A 17,375-nucleotide genomic window follows, 5' to 3' on the forward strand; every position below is an offset into this window, starting at 1 on the left:
TTTGACATACTTGCCATCTTGCCATCTTACAGTAAAATATCGAATTTCTTAATGCGCTCTTAAACGTTTAAATGGTTAGGACATTAATAAAAGCTTATGCACTCAACTGTATTTATGTGAAGCAATAAATTTGACATTCGTATACATATACATATGTATAAGAGGGTTATACACACACCCCAAAATACAAAGACACAGTAAAATTGATATATCGAAGCATTGAATCCAAAAGTGTTTGATTAATAGTGAATTAAATGTGCAAAATTTATGGCAATTTAAATCTCAAATGAATCGTCAGCCTGTAAAGATTTCGCCAACAAACACACACATACACATAGACGTATGGTGCAGCGCCACACCGCACTAATAGAGGTCGGTTTGTGCGTACGGCATAAATGTGGTGGTGAAGTAGTCCATCAGCGCTGTGGTGTTGTCAGCTTCTGTGGTGAGCATCGTATTGTAATTTGCCTCCGCAGCATTTGAGGCATCCTTGGCCTGCTGGGCCGCCAAATTGAATTGTATCAAAATTATGAGGTAACTCGTAATACCGCCACTCACCTGTACGGGGACACAACAACAACAACAACAATAATAAATTATAGTTTTCAATTATGAGCATGCAATGGCTATTGAGCACGGTCACTTACGCCATAGAGCGTCTCCATGTCCAGGGTGAAGAAACCGCAAGCGGAGAAATCAACTGAGTGATTTAGTAATTTGAGTGATAAGTGGTTGACCTATTTCGCATAGTCGCACGCAAACCGGGAATAACAAGGTTACAATTGAGAATTTGCATTATAAATGTCTGGCTGTAAATATGCGAAAGCTGATGGGCACTCAAATGTGCAACTACCAACAGCCTCACACACACACACACACACATACACAACAATGGATGAGCACTTACAATTTCGTAGAGCAAATTATTGTCGGCCACGACACCGCATTTGTGCAGACAAATGCCGGTGCGCTTCGACTCGAGCGACGTCTTCCAGCTGAGGTAAATCAAATAGATGCACTTGCCGGCGGTGTAGCTGAGGAAAATGGTCGTTATGGTGGGGCTCTTCGCCGACCGAAACAGCGATGGTATGGCCTGCAAGTAGTCGATTGTTAAGAAAATGTGTAGTAAGAAACGCTTCTTCACGCGCTGCTCAATCACATTGCTTACTTGGCCTTGCGTGGCGCAATACAAGAAATACAATTGTGCTGTAAAGATGAGAAAACCGTAGGCCATTAGCACCAATATCGGATAGCTCCATAGCTCGTTCACCAGTTTGCCAATTTCGCAGATTTCATCGTGCAATTGACACAAATTGTTTAGTTTCTCCTCCACCTTTTCGATATCCTTATTCAGTTCGCTTTCGTAGACCATATTGAATGTTGGCGGTTGGCTGATGTATTTATATGGTTTCTTTGGTGGCTCCAGTGCATCGCCAAATGAGTTGAGAGAGTGTGCGACTACGATAGAAAAATTATAATACAATGTCTACAATTTAAATGGTTTTAATATATTTTTGGAGTTAATTAATGACAAGCATGTCATTGTGTTAGTCATTGCTCTTACTTTCGTGAACATATTTCGTAATAGAAGAACTAAATACATTATAGCAACGACTTTTCGTTCACAATACTCAACATTCGTTTGTGAAAGCGCCAAATTGAGCTTTAGAATATGAAAGCTTCAGTATGAGAAAGCTTTTGAGTGTGAAAGCTTCAGTATGTGAAAGCTTTGAAATATAAATGCTTTGTCATGCAAAAGCTTTTGAATATAAAAACTTCAGAATACGAAATCTTTGGAATATGAAAGCTTCGAAGTACAAAAGCTTTATGTATAGCAAATACGACATAAATTAAAGTAAATAACGAATGTGTATATAAAAATGGGCAGACCGAAAAATATTAAAAAATGTGTATAAAATAAGCGACACTAAACTTTTCTCATTTCTGGTATAATTTCTTTGAACATCATGTCAACTTAAGTGCTTTAAGCAATACATAACGTGACAAGAAGAGTACCGAAAAAGTTTAAATTTAAGTCAGCATAAAGTAAGTAAATATGTATACGAAGGCAAATACAAAATTTAAAAGAAAAATCCTTCAATAGTTCAAGTTTACATAGAATTTTCAGAATAAGCATAAATAAAAGGTTAAAGTCTTTTAAGTACCATGGCACACTCTCCCAAGCATATTTTTCTGTTTTAGGTACAAAAATAAGTCAAAAGGGGTACAAATCTTGCACAAATGGCGACTGAGCGATAAAAGCTGTTTCAAAGTTCGACTAGAATATGAGAATAAATTCAGGGCCTTTGGTACGAGTATGGAATTGACACGCTTTATACACATACGTGAATAAGAGTAGTTGATACGATTCATTAGCTATGTTGGGATCGTCTGCTATCTCTCTATCGAACAAAGTATTTGTCTGAAATTTTGTATTTCGAACCAAATTTCGTGTACGAAATCATTGCGAATATTGGAAAAGGCTTTTGGTGATTCAGCTTTATCAAAACCACAAGCCTACGAATGGTACAAAGAATCCAAAGGCGGTCGATAGATCGTTGAAGACATGCCTCGTTCTGGACGACGAACGTGTTAAAAAAGTGAAGGATATGGTGCTGGAAAATAACAGCAAGTGTTAGAGAGATGACAAGAGAGCTTGACGTTTCTGACGAGTCCGTTCGAATGATTTTGGTTGATATTTTGAGTTGAAACACGTTTTTGCTCTACTCGTCCAAATAAAGCTGAATTTTTTTCAAAAAGAGTACCGTAAACAAGTCTCTGTGGACATGCTTGATCGTGCGAATTCCGATTCCACATTCTGGGAGAAAATTATAATTACCGATGAGACATGAATTTATGAGTTTGACATACAAAGAAGTCAACAATCATTGGAATGATGGGAAAAAAAGGACCGAAACCAAAAAAACCACACCAAAACCGCTAAAAAATCAAGGCGAATCTCATTGCATTTATATATTCGTTGTTTTAAAATATGTTTGCTCAATTTCTAATACGAACGATTTTACTGCAAGTAACAGGTATTTGGTCCCTAATTTCAGACTCATAGATCACAATGCTCCAGATGACCTCCGATATAAGCAGTCAACATTGGTCTCAGTTTAGTATCGTTTACAGAAAATATTTTTACTTTAGATGTCGCTGTGTAAGGTTTATCTTAAATTTCTATATTTCACTTCCCTTAACGGTTTATCTTTTACCAAATAATTTGTAGATCAGTTTTAACACCCAGATCCTTTATGTCTTTCAATATAACATTGTTTGTAAACACATACAATGCTCAAATGAGTCTGTTAACTGGCTCATCGTATTTCTTCTTGAGTTTCACTCAATTCAGCTGAGGCAATTAGTAGTTGACAGATTATTAGAAATTGTTCTTAATTTGATTTGTGAATTCTCCGTGTAGATTCCAATTCATGTGACTTCTCTTGTTCTTCTTGTAAATAGTAATATTTTTCATAATATTGTAATATTTAAAAAATTAAATTTTATAACTCTATATTCGTATATGTTGTTAAAGCATGTTTTAAGCCATAAGGACTCAAGTAAACTTAATTTTATAGCGAGTCTAAATTATAAAATAATGAATATTTGAACAAAAATTTTCCAAGTCAACACTTTTGTTTCAAAATTCTTCAAACTCGAAACGAATTCTACAAAAAAACTGCAATGCGCCACAATCAATACAACAATTTAGTACTCACTTGGTGAAATTTTATTTCTCGCCATATTGTATGCCTTAACCGACTCCATGTGCGTAAGCTCCTTATACAAGTATTCCAGCGACGGATCGATTGAGACATTCGCAATGGATGGTCTTCGAAAAATCTGACCACCACCATCACCACCGTTTTCGGTCCAACGCTTAAGTCGCTCATGCGACTCGACCATGTCTTCGAGCGCAGTGTTAATAACAAAGAAGCGTTGCTTTAAAGCACTCAAAGTGTTCGCAAACCAAATCTTGTCCAACGAATTGTAAAGGGTTGGGAAACAAGAAAATAGCCACAGTATCGCTTTCCAGTCCGTAAGATCAACCAACGTTATATAGGTGGATATCAAAATGATCAGTTCGCAGACGACCGTGATTACGATCATTAAAAGTATGTTTTTCGCTGTCTTCGAGATGTCTACGTACACATTCTCCTTCATTAGCTGTTCATCAACGGCGCGTATACGTTCGTAGAGCTCGCCAGTTTTCGACTGATTGCGCAAAGCGGACAACTGATCGGTGATCATCATGCCGAGACCGATGTACGTCAGAAATATGCCAATGACGAAAGTCAACGTGCCTATAGGATGTTGCGTTATGCTTTAGCTTGTTATAGTTGTAGTATGAAAGTGCAATACTCACTTTGTGAAGCTTTCAATTCGTGATCCTCGCTCGAAAAAAAGTATATGAGCAAATTGTAAAGTACAACAACAGCAAACATAGTGGCAACAACAAATGCAGTGCCAATTTTGCTGCTTTGCAGCGTGTGTAAGCGTCGGAATGCTTGCAGGTCATGCGGATAAAGGCCGAGCAGCTTGCAGAATGTAAATAGGGCGCCGAAGTGCACCAGTATCGGTTGCACCGTCTGATGTGCCATTGCCTGTTATTCTTCCCTATTTAACTTGTGTGTTTTTCTGAAACTTCAATTTGTCTTAAGTCAGTCAACACGTCGAAGTACGAACGACGAATGCGTTGCGTTGCGTTGCGTCGCGTCTAACGGTGTAGCGTATACTGGCCACTGACGGTGCTGTGCCGGTTGGTTGGTGCTACCATGCGCTGGCAGGCACTTAGCATTATTAAATGCATTTAATATGCACACAGGAGATTAAGGATAACAGACGGGCGCTCGGTCGGTGGCGTGGCCGTCAGTCAGGTGGCCAGTCGAGCGGCGTTAATGTTTTGGGAATAACAAAACATCTACTGCGTATCTATAAATAATTGCGATTATCAACGGAAATGATGACGAATGGCAGTGGCAATACTACGGCTATGTACATAAATTAAATAATGGCGCGCATAATGCAATGCTGCATATTTGATTGTGTTGAGAGTAGCAGTTAATTAATATTAATTACAAATCGATCGCTTTAAAAAGTGCAACTCTTTTGATGAGCATTTAATTACTGCGCAATAAAAATTAATTGAAAATATATGTATTTTTTTTTTTTTTGTTTGTTGTTCTCAAAAGTCATCTATTTTATGAAGTGTCAATCGAGGAAATATAGTAGCGCACCTGTGACCCCGGGGAGGTTTTAAGCGCCAACTTTTTAGTTTTCATATTTATGAATAAAATTTATTATTGCATTTTCCATTTTGACAACTGCGTAAAATAATTGAATATTGTGAAAAGTGAGGTACATAAATTAATAATGCCAACTGCTGCTTAAATTCCGCTATTCCAAAGTAAGACTGTCGTCCCCACGCCATATGAAACTTATTTATTTATTTGGTATGAAGACTCGCAGCAGAGGGTTCGCAATAATAAATTCAATGTAGTTCCTTAAATCACATTAATTGTGTGAAAGCAATATAAAGTCAAAGGGTCTTGATAATTAAAACCGACATAATAGATATATTGAAAAGTGCCCGTCCTACCATAGTAAAACATATTTTTTGGACAAAATTCTTTTTTTTTTTCAGTTTCGGTGATCACCTTTTCATTGCAAAAAAATTTTCGAGTATTCTTTTGAGATCTTAAAACAGGAAATAATTGCAGAGGATCTATAGAATACTGTGGATGCGGAAGTAATTCGTAGTTCACTTCTTTTTCACTGACTTGGGACTCGGTGCATTGCCTTGATGAAACTGCACTATCTTTTCCTCCAAAAGCCGTAGGTATTCGGCGATTTCGCTCTTAAACTGTTTTTAGTAACGCTATGATGTAGTGATTTTTGGTAGTATTTTCTTTTTCAAGGTAGTCTATAACAAATAGTCATAACTTTGCCAGTCGGCGGCGGTTGCATTTTTGCACGCTTTGAGGCGTGCTTATCGTGAGCAGTCCACTCTGATGACTGTCGATTAGACTTCGGAGTGAAATAATACAGCTATGTTTCATCCTTAGTCACATATCGACTCAAAAAATTGGATTTATTACTCTTCAAAATATTCAAACACTGCTCTGAATCATAAACTCGGTTTGGTGTTTGGCCAAAAGTGAGTTTGCGTGGATTTTTTTGATATTTTCCTCGGTAACAACGGCTTTAGGGCGTCCCTTTCGATCAGCGTGTTCGTCATCGAAAGGGTAATTAAGAAGAAAACTTTTTCTGGAATAAAATAATATTTTTTTAAATTTCTCATTATATCTGTGTTTACATGTTATATGGAGAAGAAGAAGAACGCAAATAATCTTACAAAGTGCTCCATAAACTTTATAATGCTTCGGCATTGAATTATAAACATATGAATTGTACTAAAACCCAGCCGCAGTACCTGAAAGGCCCGAAGGTTATACCTTTCATTAAGAAAAAAAACCAAAAACAAATTAGTATTTGATATGAAAATGTTTTCCGATCTATGCGTCTCTTAAATCTCTGGCACAATAGTCACTGCATAAAGCTAAACAATTTCTCTAGCTCCACAAATCGTTATCGATTTCTGAAGATTTTTGTTTTTTTTTTTTTTGTGGCTTACTCAAAGGGTGTCAAATTATTCGTGCTATATAAACCTTTTGCACTCCGCTGTGCCCTCTCAGAGCACACCGTAATTCAGGCATATCTCTCGGATATCTTCTACCAGGGGACATTCAATTAAATATTCCTCGATCTCAATTAATTCATATCAGTCCAATATCATTATAATACGTTACTTAAATCTAAAATTATGATGAGTTATACGAGAGTTTGTTTCTGCTTTTGTTTCTGTTTGTAAAGTGGCACTGTGTAGCTAATAGACACCGTCCAAAGTCGTGCGGAGTGCAAAGAGTTAATACCGCTGGATAGGAAGATCTTAAAAATGAGAGTATAATATCCTGTAAAGGGCTATTTCTAGTGCGATAGTAAAAGAAAAAAATTTACTCTTTCACATTTCTAGAGACTGTACCTTTAAAAATAATATAATAAAGTTTCAAATCAGAATTCCAAATAGTTTTGGATTGCAGCCTTCTAAAATGTAACCGCTCGGTTCAAGCAGCTTCATCACTATCGAATATAGTTCTCCCTACAATTAACAAGCACAGTTTTGAACTAAATTTTTGCTGGCCAACAACGACCACAAACTTTTTTGATAAAGTTCAACTTTTTCTTTAAAAAAAATGGTGATTATGTTGGTCGGGAGAAGTTAGTAATCGCTACTTATTATATTATATTGTACTATATATCGGTAGTGCAATAAAATCAAGTACACCCTGTCGTATACGTAATATATTTCGGTGCATTTCTCCGCCCACAGATGGCAGATATAAATCAGCGCATTGATGTATTTATTCATTACGCGCACTCTTCACATTAAAACTCTTCGCTGTACTTGAAACTTTGTTCATTAACAGTTAAGCGGGTTCAAAAGCTACGAAAGTGCGCACGCACACACACACGCTGCTGCTCACAGTTGCGCTACTTTGGCGCTTTGTTTACAATTTTCACTCTGTCAATGAAATAATTTAATTCAATGCAATTCGATGAATTCAATGCGAACGACGAACTTCTACGAGTGCCACGCCAAATTAATAATAATGTTGCAACTCGCTTTCAACGCTCGATGCTTGATATGAATTACAATATTGCTGATTGCATGCAACGCTGCTGCACGCGTTGGGCTTTTTTGAGCGCCAACAGCCTTGGTGAATACCCGTGAATGTGGTCTAGGGTATATTTAAGTTTTTTTATGTGTGTCTCTTTGGGTGTGGCAATCGCTCCTCGGTTAATTAATGTAGTAATTACTGGAAAGGTTGCAGAGAGCGATGAGTGCGAACGACTGTGTTGCAGGGAACAAGATATCTTGATTTATAAATACTAAATAATATTGCATTCCTTATATTTTCTATCACCTCAACACCTACACTTTTCCTTTAATTTTTCAGATCGCCAGCGCTGCCAATGAAAGAAATTTGAAGTGGTGAAAAGAACACTACAAATAAGCGAGCAGTGTGTCTATACTTAGTTTCAGCGTCATGAATGCAGTTTTTCCAGCAAATCTGATAATAGAACATTAGAACCGTGAAACCTTAAGCCCAAAACGTCAAAATTTATTAAAATTAAAAAAAAAAAAAATCAGCAACACAACTCGCTAATCTAAGCGAGCGACAGTGCGCGTTACTGCCAATCACATCGACGCAACACGTAGTAGTCATTAGTGTGTGAAACTCGAGTAGCAGCCACAGGATACCAGACAGCAGACGAGACAGCTGAAAGCAGTTGGAAGACGTTTTCTGTGCCGCTGGTTGTTGTTGTTCGACAATCGAACCACAACCAGACAGCAGCGAAAGTTGTTGTTGACGTCTCTGCGTGCGGTATTCTTGGATTCTTGGTGGCATAGCGCGTAGTTCACGACGTGTTCACGTGACACAGGCAAACACACACACATACAGGAGCGGATAGAATCTGGTGACCGTGACGGCTGGTAGGCGTAGTGACACATTTATTTTTTTAGTTTGATTGCAACGACATGGCCTGCGTAAATTGTGAGGTATGTGCTACTATCATCAATGTATATTACTGATATATACTGTAAATGCTTGATTTAATATTATATTTAATGCAAATTAATTCATTAATTATTTCAGTGGAATATAAATAATTAAGTTGAGTGTTTGATTTAATAAAATTTATTGAACTTACTTTCATTATTCATTACATTTTTTATATATTTTTTATTACAACGTTCATCTTTATTATATGCTATTCAAAGTTGTGATGTAAAAGTCTTTTTTTAAGATCTCAACAACTCACATTTTACCTCAAAAATCCCTTAATGTTAAATCTATTTGATTCACCAAGCATTCAAAAAGACCAAATCGAACAAGCAATGCAAGAAAAAATGGTAACTCTTACGATGTAACCCTGCGCTAATGTGTCTTTTGAAGCACGCGCAATAGTGTTTGTGCTTCGGCGAGGAAGATTCACCAAATGCTTGAGAGAACACAAAAGATATTTTTGGTATAGAAATATTGATAACTTCTAATATTTCTAATAGAGTGGAATAAATATATCATATCCTCGCACAATGTCTTGCTTTGGCGTATACAGGATGCAAGTGTTTGACGACGTTTTTCCAACTCACCCTTTGGCACTGAAATGCTCTTCTGTGCCAAACACATTTTAGTATCCTTTTAGATATAGAACATTACCATTTTTAAAGCATTACTAATGACAAATGCTCACTTTTGGTGGTTGTAAGTCTATACAGTCACCTAAAATTCAAAATAATTATAATATCCACTCAAGCGAAAGAGAAATTTATAATAAAAACCACTCATATAGGAACAAAATTTCAGTTTTGGTTATAAAATGATATCACAAGTTTCTTTCCAAAGTAAACACTATTTAAAAAAACAAGCAGATCAATTGGTTTTTCGGCATAATCAATTTAATAACAAGTAAGGAAGGTAGTTGTTTTCGAGATATGTACAAAAAAGTTAGTAAGGGCCGGGGCCACGCCCATTTTTCCAAAAAAATTACGTCCAAATATGCCCCTCCCTAGTGCGATCCTTTGTGCCAAATTTCATTTTAATGTCTTTATTTACGTCTTAGTTATGACATTTTATAAGTTTTCGGTTTCCGCCATTTTGACATCCGGATTTCAACTCTACTCGTCACCCTGATCACTTTGGTATATATAACCCTATATCTGACTCTTTTAGTTTTAGGACTTACAAACAACCGTTATGTGAGCAAAACTATAATACTCTCTTTAGAAACTTTGTTGCGAGAGTATAAAAATAGTCTCCGAGTGTTTAGCTCGTTGGCCGGTATAGACACCAGTATGCCGGTGCAAGCCTTTTAAATGGCCTCTACGTCTGCATAATGCTTTCCTTTCATGGACAAAGGCACTTTTCCGAAAAGGAAGAAGTCGCATGGTGCCATATCAGGTAAATGCGGGGAGTAGTTAATGGTTAAAATGTGATTTTGATCAAATAATCGGTCACAATGATGTCCTTCGAATGTTGGATTCTGATTAATTTTTATTCGTCAGTCAATTTGTGCGGAACAAACCATGCACACACCTTTCGTAAGCTCAAATATTCGGTCAAAATGCGATAAATCGATGTTGAAATCACTCGTGCACTCCACTACGGGATAGTCAATCATCGCCCTAAATTTGTTCATCAATTTTTTTTAATAATACGCTGTTCTGCATTAGGTGACGATATATACTTTTCTTGGGCCTGTTTAAATGTCCATAGTTCTTGTCTTTCCGCATTTTGGCCATATCTGTTTCGCCACTTGGCATCTGTCTGTAGATTTCTTACTATTATAAACTGTCTGTCCGAATTACGTATTTATCTCTTTCATTTTGATCGTTCCTTGCGCGGATTGTGTTGTGTCTTTAAAGCTCGTGCTTTGGCCAAGAAGTCTGCATTTTCTTGCCGAAAATGTTCTAAGACCGGAAACACAAATTATAAGCAAGTGGAGTGGACCTGGCAGTGAGTTTAAAGTCTTCCTACATGTGTCGACGAAGCTGAAATTTGCTTTTACCGTAGGCAAGGCTGGAATGCCGTCTTCCTATCTTTGGTGTGTATATGGTGCCTCTTTGTTTCCCTTCGTACTTATTCAGTTGAATTCCTTAGATCTTCTCTATGCTTAATAAATCCGTCTTGAAGATGCTAGCTGAGTTTGGTAAACATATGAAAAGATAGATTTCAAGATCTTTGAAGTATTCTCCCGTCCCTGCTTTGCAGTTTATATGGAACTCGTGGCTATAGATTGAGAAAGTACTATCCTCCTTCCAAGCCACGTTTAAATTGGTATATGATGCTACCACCTGGAAGGCAACAGTGAAATTCAGTATTGACAGTATATAGACCGATCGATTAATGTATGCTGGTTCAGAATATCGCTATGTTCATAACTCTTCTTTTCCATCCAACAACCGCCTTTATTCTTACACCATTATAAGTTGCTAATTCCGTACGAAAACATCTGTAGGCAGTTAATGTAGAAGCATAAGGAATATTTTGCCCTTTGTATTTCATTTAATTTTTTGATATTATAAGTAATTCATACGTGAGAATTGGTCTTGATGGCTACATACGGTCACAGGCGAACGAAAAATCTGACAACGATTTTTTCATTTTTTAGGTGACGATATGTAATATCATTTGTACTGCTGAGTGCTCCTCCATTGAGTTGATAATGAACACTAACCTGAAGAGTCCCTTTGATTGCATAACTAGTTCGTGTCCCTCAGCCGTTTGTTGGTATAATAATTTCGGTCTCAGACTGCCTTCTCTGTGAATCAAACCTAAAAAACGTATGGTCAGAAAAAAAAATCCAAAATGTACCAAATGCCGGCATTTTAAAAAATCTTGAATTTATTTCAAATTTTGGTCGATTTTGGACTGAAAAAAAAAAAATTGTTTTTTGACCAGATCAAAAGCCTGCAAGCTATTATTGTTATGAATGAGCTTATACAAAACATGTAGAAAAGTCTTATGCTCGGTTTCTTTGCCTCCATAATTGTACTCATCATCATCAGAAAAACTAGTAGAGCTGACTGAACAGGCAAAACTTTTGTGAGAAAATAAAAAAAATTAAAATTAAGAATAATTGTTAAACTTGACTTTTTACTCACTTTCTAAAAACTATGCGAGACATCGGTTTAAATTTTTAGTATATATTTTTTAACTTTCCTCTTAATTTTATATCATATCAAGGATGAATCAACTGTCAACCCAGCTATGAAATTATCTTGATATATGTGTACTTCAAGTATTTATATATTTAAAAACTAAAAACCTTGACTACGCTGCCATTGTTAGTGTTGAGTAGTATAAAAATGGTTTTGCTAAGACGATAGAAATCTTGCAGTCTTTTTTTTTAAGCATAGAAATATCAAAATAGAAGCTTATCAGTTTGTCTGTCAACCTTGTGATGTGCCTACATTCGATTACTTTTAATGGCGTGTGTCGGTGACAATGTTGATAAGCCGACTGACTCATTGCAAAAGTAAATTTCGTGAATAATTAACAAGTTAAAATAAGTTCATCTGATCAAATTTGACGTATTTTAATATAAATAATTATTAAATACATAGAATAACTATGATTAATTATAAGAATCGGCTGGGATGGCTTTCAATGCATCAGCATATTTTGGGTTTTTTCATTTCCTGGTTTTTGTAGTGGCTTTCGTTTTACTGTTGAGACTAAGTGTTGACGTCATATACATAAACCTACATCTTATCATCAGTAAGACTGCGTGCGGGTGAATGTAGGGTCCTCAGCTACCTTATTAACGATTCGTTTTACGACCACTGCTCGATGTCGTTTTTGCAAAATATTCATGTCGTTTGGTATAATGCCACCAATAACACGCTTCATACCCAAAACATTCACCAAAAAATTCACCAAAAGTTCACCAAAAAATGCACAAAAACATTCACCAAAACATTCACCAAATCTAGAAAAACAAGAAAAAACGTTAACTTCGGTTACAACGAATCTAAATACCCTTCACAGATACATTTCTGTAAACCGATCTGAACAAGTTCTTCGGAGACTACATTGTTGCCGCAGAAAATAGAATGTGCCAACTTTTGTGAAGATACATTGTCAAATGTGAAAGTTTTCCATACAAGAAGTTGATTCCGATCATTCAGTTTGTATGGCAGCTATATGTTATAGTGGTCCGATATCGGCAGTTTCGACAAACGAGCAGCTTCTTGAAGAGAAAATGACGTTTGCAAAATTTCAAAACGGACGGACGGACGGACATGGCTAAATCAACTAAACTCGACATACTGATCATTTATATATATACTTTACAGGGACTCCGACCCTTCCTTCTGGGCGTTACAAACTTCGTGACAAACTTAATATAACCTGTTCAGGGTATAAATATATATTTGTACGATTTTTAACGCGGAGTTAAAAGGGACCAGTCCGAATTCGATCAGAAGCCTATGTTGGCTAAACTCAGTTCTTCCAGATGGGAATGATGTATACTGCCAAAATAAAATAAGTTTCTCGTGAAGTCGGACAGCTCCTGGAATTAGATTTCGTTTACATACAAAGCGTCTTGAAGATATTACAAACCTTCTTAGTTATCTATTTCATTCCACTATACTTCATATTGATGGCTGTCGCCATCAGTCTAGAAATATTAGGAACCTAGTATTAAAATACTAGGAGTTGGTGATCTCATACAAGTTTGTAATACCTTTAACAGCTACTTTCTTCATTGACAAACCGAGAGTCACTTCTTCGAACTGATGAAACTTTTATGAAAATTCTTCCTTATGTTCTCTCATTCGAAATTCAAAGAGAAAATATTATCTTACGACACACTTGCTCATCCTGGATTCCACCTATACCAAATTGCGCACAAACATGTGGATGGATTTCTGTTTTCATTGTTTTAAGGTCACATGTACAAGTGTTTTGTGTCACAACATAAAAACCAACAAGCACAAAAACACCGAAAAGCGTAAACAGAATTCAATCGTACGTGCCGCTCGGCGTATTATCATTGCATATCATAACAATCAATAGAACAAAGTAACACAATGGGGACCGGATTGGCGACAAAAAGAGGGGTTACATGTGACAAATCTAGCTGATTGCACAACAACAGTGACAAAAATATTTTCAATGCTTACCCAGCAGTCGCATGCCACATGAACTACAACATGTGGCATGGTAGCAAGCAGCAGCAACAATTCAAAAAACACCGTTAACAGCTACCGAAAATACAAAACAACACACCAACAAATAAGTACAAAAACAAGTTAAGCAGTATTTACAACAACATGCAACAGAGTGTGTTGCGAAAGCACTGATATGCAGCAGCAACAACGATAATGAAGGGGAACGTAGCAACCAAACGGTAGTGGTAAATACTAGAACTGACAGTGACGCTCATCCACAGAAACAAGCAGTAAAGGGAAAAATTAGACAAACTGTTATACCCAACAGATTTGCAGTAGACTATATGCAGACTTATAGAAATATATATACATATATTTACACAGTGGTACAAGTCATAGATATCTGACAGAAGTCTTCGATTATTCTTAAATAATTTTTATACAGATATTAAAAAATCCAAGTAAAGATATTAACGCGATGTTTTAGAGATCTGCCCATATAAATCTTGCAACAAATACAAACCAACATGTTTTATAAGCGAATAATATATTACATATTCTTCCAAATTGGTTTAACTGTTACCTGTAGGTTTGTCCAAACTTTAACTTCATTCAAAATTCTAACCTCAAAAATCAAGTAAAAAGTAAAAATAACACTGAGAAGTTATTAGAAAAAGAGTTTTTACATAATTTTGGATATTTTGATTTAAAGCATATTTCACATATCAACCTAACCTCAAGCAAACATATTCAAAAAATTGAAAGATCTGTTCGATGAATTTCAAACTTCAAATTATATAATGTTATTGCGCCGAAAGTCATAACAAAGTATAAAGTTCTGAAATTTTTTATAAAAAGAAATTTTAAATTTATCCCGTCGCTACATTACATGCTGAACTGGAACTCGTCAGCAAAGATTACTTTCTTTCAATCGATTTCAGTCCAGTTTTGATTCTTCATAGCCCACATTTGATGCAGTTTTTTAGTTAAAATTGGCTTTTTGCGGCACGTCGAGCGTTCAAGCCAGCATCCCGGAGCCTGTTACATATAGTTCTAGCAGTGATTTCGGTTCCGGACTTGGAATCCATCCTGATCTTCTTAGCGGCTTTGAGTTCATTCTTTAGGCTACTGCGTTCTATTCAATGATCGTCCCTAGAAATTGATTCTCTCGCTGCTCCTAAGCGTGGTATTCTACTCAGAGACCTTTTGGAAATTTTTCTAAAAAATCCTCAACGGCAAACTTTTTGAATCTTTCACTGATCTTTCGTTAGTTAAGATTTTAGTTTCGAAATGTTAAAATCTTGCTCTTATCCACTTTATAAATTTTTTCGCGGTATATATTTCAAAAAGACCTAACCTAAATATCTGTTTCATAAATGCAAAAAATGGAGTCAGTGAATAAACAGTTTTGAAACATTGGCAGTTTATAGTAAAAGACCACCCGGAATCTAGTAATAATCGTTATACCTTTCTGAACAGATTTCTACCAAACTAATCCAACCTCGAAAACATAAACTTGAAAAAGCCGCTGTTAGGATTTTGGCGAATAACATATTGAAATGAGATCACAACTCCTTAAAAATATCGCAATAAATTTTTTCTAGGCTTCCTCGCTAGTCGCGTTGTATTTGAAATTATTTGTTTTCTCTCATCGCAAAGGTATTCTATACTTTTTAATTTTTCGACAATTTTTATATATTTTTATTTAAGTTCGAAAAACTTACAGTACTTTTGGAAATCGAAAGCATAATATTTTTTACAGCCGTAAGGAGTCTCGCAGCCTAGGCTGCATTCTTTCTTTCATTGGGAGTGTTTTTTACGTGGCGGGTCCTAACCTTTGCACACACCTGAGAAAGAATAATTCGTTTCTCTCCTTAGCTCGCCTTGAAACGGATGTTTTTTGGCTAACCAGAGGATACTTGGTCTAAGACGGAGGTAAAGGAATCGTTTCTGGCCACTCCCAAGTGAATGGCGCTCAGGAAACTTTCCTCACGCAATTAAAGAAAGAAGGACAAGCCGATAAAGAAGAGAAAGAATCCATCATCCCAAAGTTATGCTTTACAAAAACTTCTAAAAATGTCCACAAGTTCTTCGGTATTAAAATTCAAGTTACATGTGGTAATAATATTCGTATTTTTATAAGACATTCTAAAAACATGTTTATATTTACTTTTTCCATATGTTCTTCGGCATTTATATATAGCATTCATACTGGATTGTTTCCTTGCATCCTAAAGGTATGCTAACTTTTTCAATTTCTCGAAAATTTTATAGTTTTCGGTATACACCTTCATGTTGCCTAAGAAGTCACGCAGGAGCGTATGTTTCCAAAATTTAAAGAATATGTGAAATCTGGCAGTCGTCATCCCTAAATGGTTACATGCGTTTCCTCGAGTTTTTCCAAAAATCCAGAATTTTTCAAAAAAAATTTCTCATTTAAAAAATGAAACATTTTATTATAATTTCTAATTGTAACAAAAAATATTTGAAACTCAGTCATTGCGACGCCAATTCCGGTGACCCTTAGGAAAAAAGATGCGACCGCGTTGACAGGATAACTTCTTACAGCGTCTCAATCTGGTCAACCATTTCTAACCAAGTAACTCTTTAGAAGACCTCATCAATCAAATATAAAATATCTAGGCTCCCCAAACTATATTTTTTCGCCTAAAGCTCCACCGTGCAGCAACATTATGTTGATGGGAAACATCTTTCAGCCTGCGGGTGAGCATGTCCCAGCACAAACTATGATTTTTTTTGATGTTGACAACAACGAAATTTATCACACGCTTACAAAACCACATATTTCTAGTGGGGTATACATTTAGGGGCATATTTATGCGGCCAAGTGCTGATTGTCGTTTGTCAAGCGTTTTGTAGAAGCTCAAGAGTTACGCACATATGCTTATATATAAGTAAATATGTATATGAATATGGATAACTCAAAAATATCTACACTTCCTTGGTTTGTTTTGTGCCGCTACTGTCTCTATTTATGAACCTGCAATAAAGACATACATAAGTATCCTAAGCTGTAAATGTATGCGTGTGCGTGCCACAGAAAACATTTTATGTTACATTGTGAACTATTGATAAATTTGTCGAGCACATCCTTAAACGTAATCGGGAGAGCAACATTTGCTTGTATTGGTAAAACACTTACTAAGGCAGCATATAGCATAGATGTAGGCGCGTGAGCGGCAGGGTATTTGTCAGCTGTTGTGCTGTGCTCGTCACTGAAAACCCAATTCATTTATTTACATTACTCGAATATTTCAACAACCCGCTATTATGTATTAGCAAATATGTGTCTTAGTAAACAACAAAATGCGCTTACATTACCGCACATGTGCGTGTGTGTTTGTGTGTATGTGTGGAGTGTATGCAAATACAGCATGCGACATGTTTAGCATTCGGGCAACAATGGCGAAATTTACTTTGTGGCCATGTTCGTGCCCACAAAGTTCACACTGTGCTCACCATATGCTCGAATTCTTGCTATTACTGCTGTTGTTGTTCTGGTGTGGCATAAGCTTCTTAAGCTTATGGCAGCTAGAGCTTGTAAGCTGCTGTGTCTTTCTCTTCAGCTGTTGGCTCAAACACTCGCTCAATGTCCTTCAGCTATTTATCG

The 17,375-nt window shown here is 36.4% G+C and overlaps 3 protein-coding genes across 4 annotated transcripts in view; 2 read left to right on the forward strand and 1 right to left on the reverse strand.

Annotated features, from left to right (window-relative positions):
• Positions 1–363: 363 nt before the first annotated feature.
• On the reverse strand, positions 364–4,604 carry LOC108978096 (gustatory receptor for bitter taste 66a). The gene is made up of 6 exons (XM_018948230.1): positions 4,370–4,604; positions 3,723–4,307; positions 1,169–1,458; positions 908–1,093; positions 648–737; positions 364–558 (listed from the first exon to the last, which is right to left on the reverse strand). Exons 1-6 carry the CDS (start codon positions 4,602–4,604, stop codon positions 364–366), a joined length of 1,581 nt encoding a protein of 526 aa, XP_018803775.1.
• Positions 4,605–8,542: 3,938 nt separating this feature from the next.
• Positions 8,543–17,375, forward strand: part of LOC108978108 (glucose transporter type 1-like) — a 93,607-nt gene continuing 84,774 nt past the window's right edge. Inside the window, 1 exon segment of the mRNA XM_018948237.1 lies at positions 8,543–8,626. Coding sequence (XP_018803782.1) covers positions 8,606–8,626 — 21 coding nt within the window. The 5' untranslated portion in view covers positions 8,543–8,605.
• LOC108964965 overlaps positions 8,565–17,375 on the forward strand; it is a 68,252-nt gene continuing 59,441 nt past the window's right edge. For both annotated transcript variants that reach the window (XM_018927059.1, XM_018927068.1), the window contains exon 1: positions 8,565–8,626. The gene's annotated coding sequence lies outside the window, so the exon portion shown is untranslated. The remainder of the gene's footprint in view (positions 8,627–17,375) is intronic.

Source organism: Bactrocera latifrons, unplaced genomic scaffold, assembly GCF_001853355.1.
Source record: "Bactrocera latifrons isolate USDA-ARS-PBARC rearing strain unplaced genomic scaffold, ASM185335v1 scaffold_1, whole genome shotgun sequence".
Taxonomy (NCBI): Eukaryota; Metazoa; Arthropoda; class Insecta; order Diptera; family Tephritidae; genus Bactrocera; species Bactrocera latifrons.

Excerpts from the sequence above, each read along its gene's own strand:
- LOC108978096 (XM_018948230.1), bottom strand. The coding sequence starts at position 4,604 with ATGGCACATCAGACGGTGCAACCGATACTGGTGCACTTCGGCGCCCTA. Across the intron at positions 1,459-3,722 it reads GAGAAATAAAATTTCACCAA|TCGCACACTCTCTCAACTCA; the intron begins GTGAGTACTAAA and ends TTTCTATCGTAG. Across the intron at positions 559-647 it reads ACATGGAGACGCTCTATGGC|GTGAGTGGCGGTATTACGAG; the intron begins GTAAGTGACCGT and ends GTCCCCGTACAG.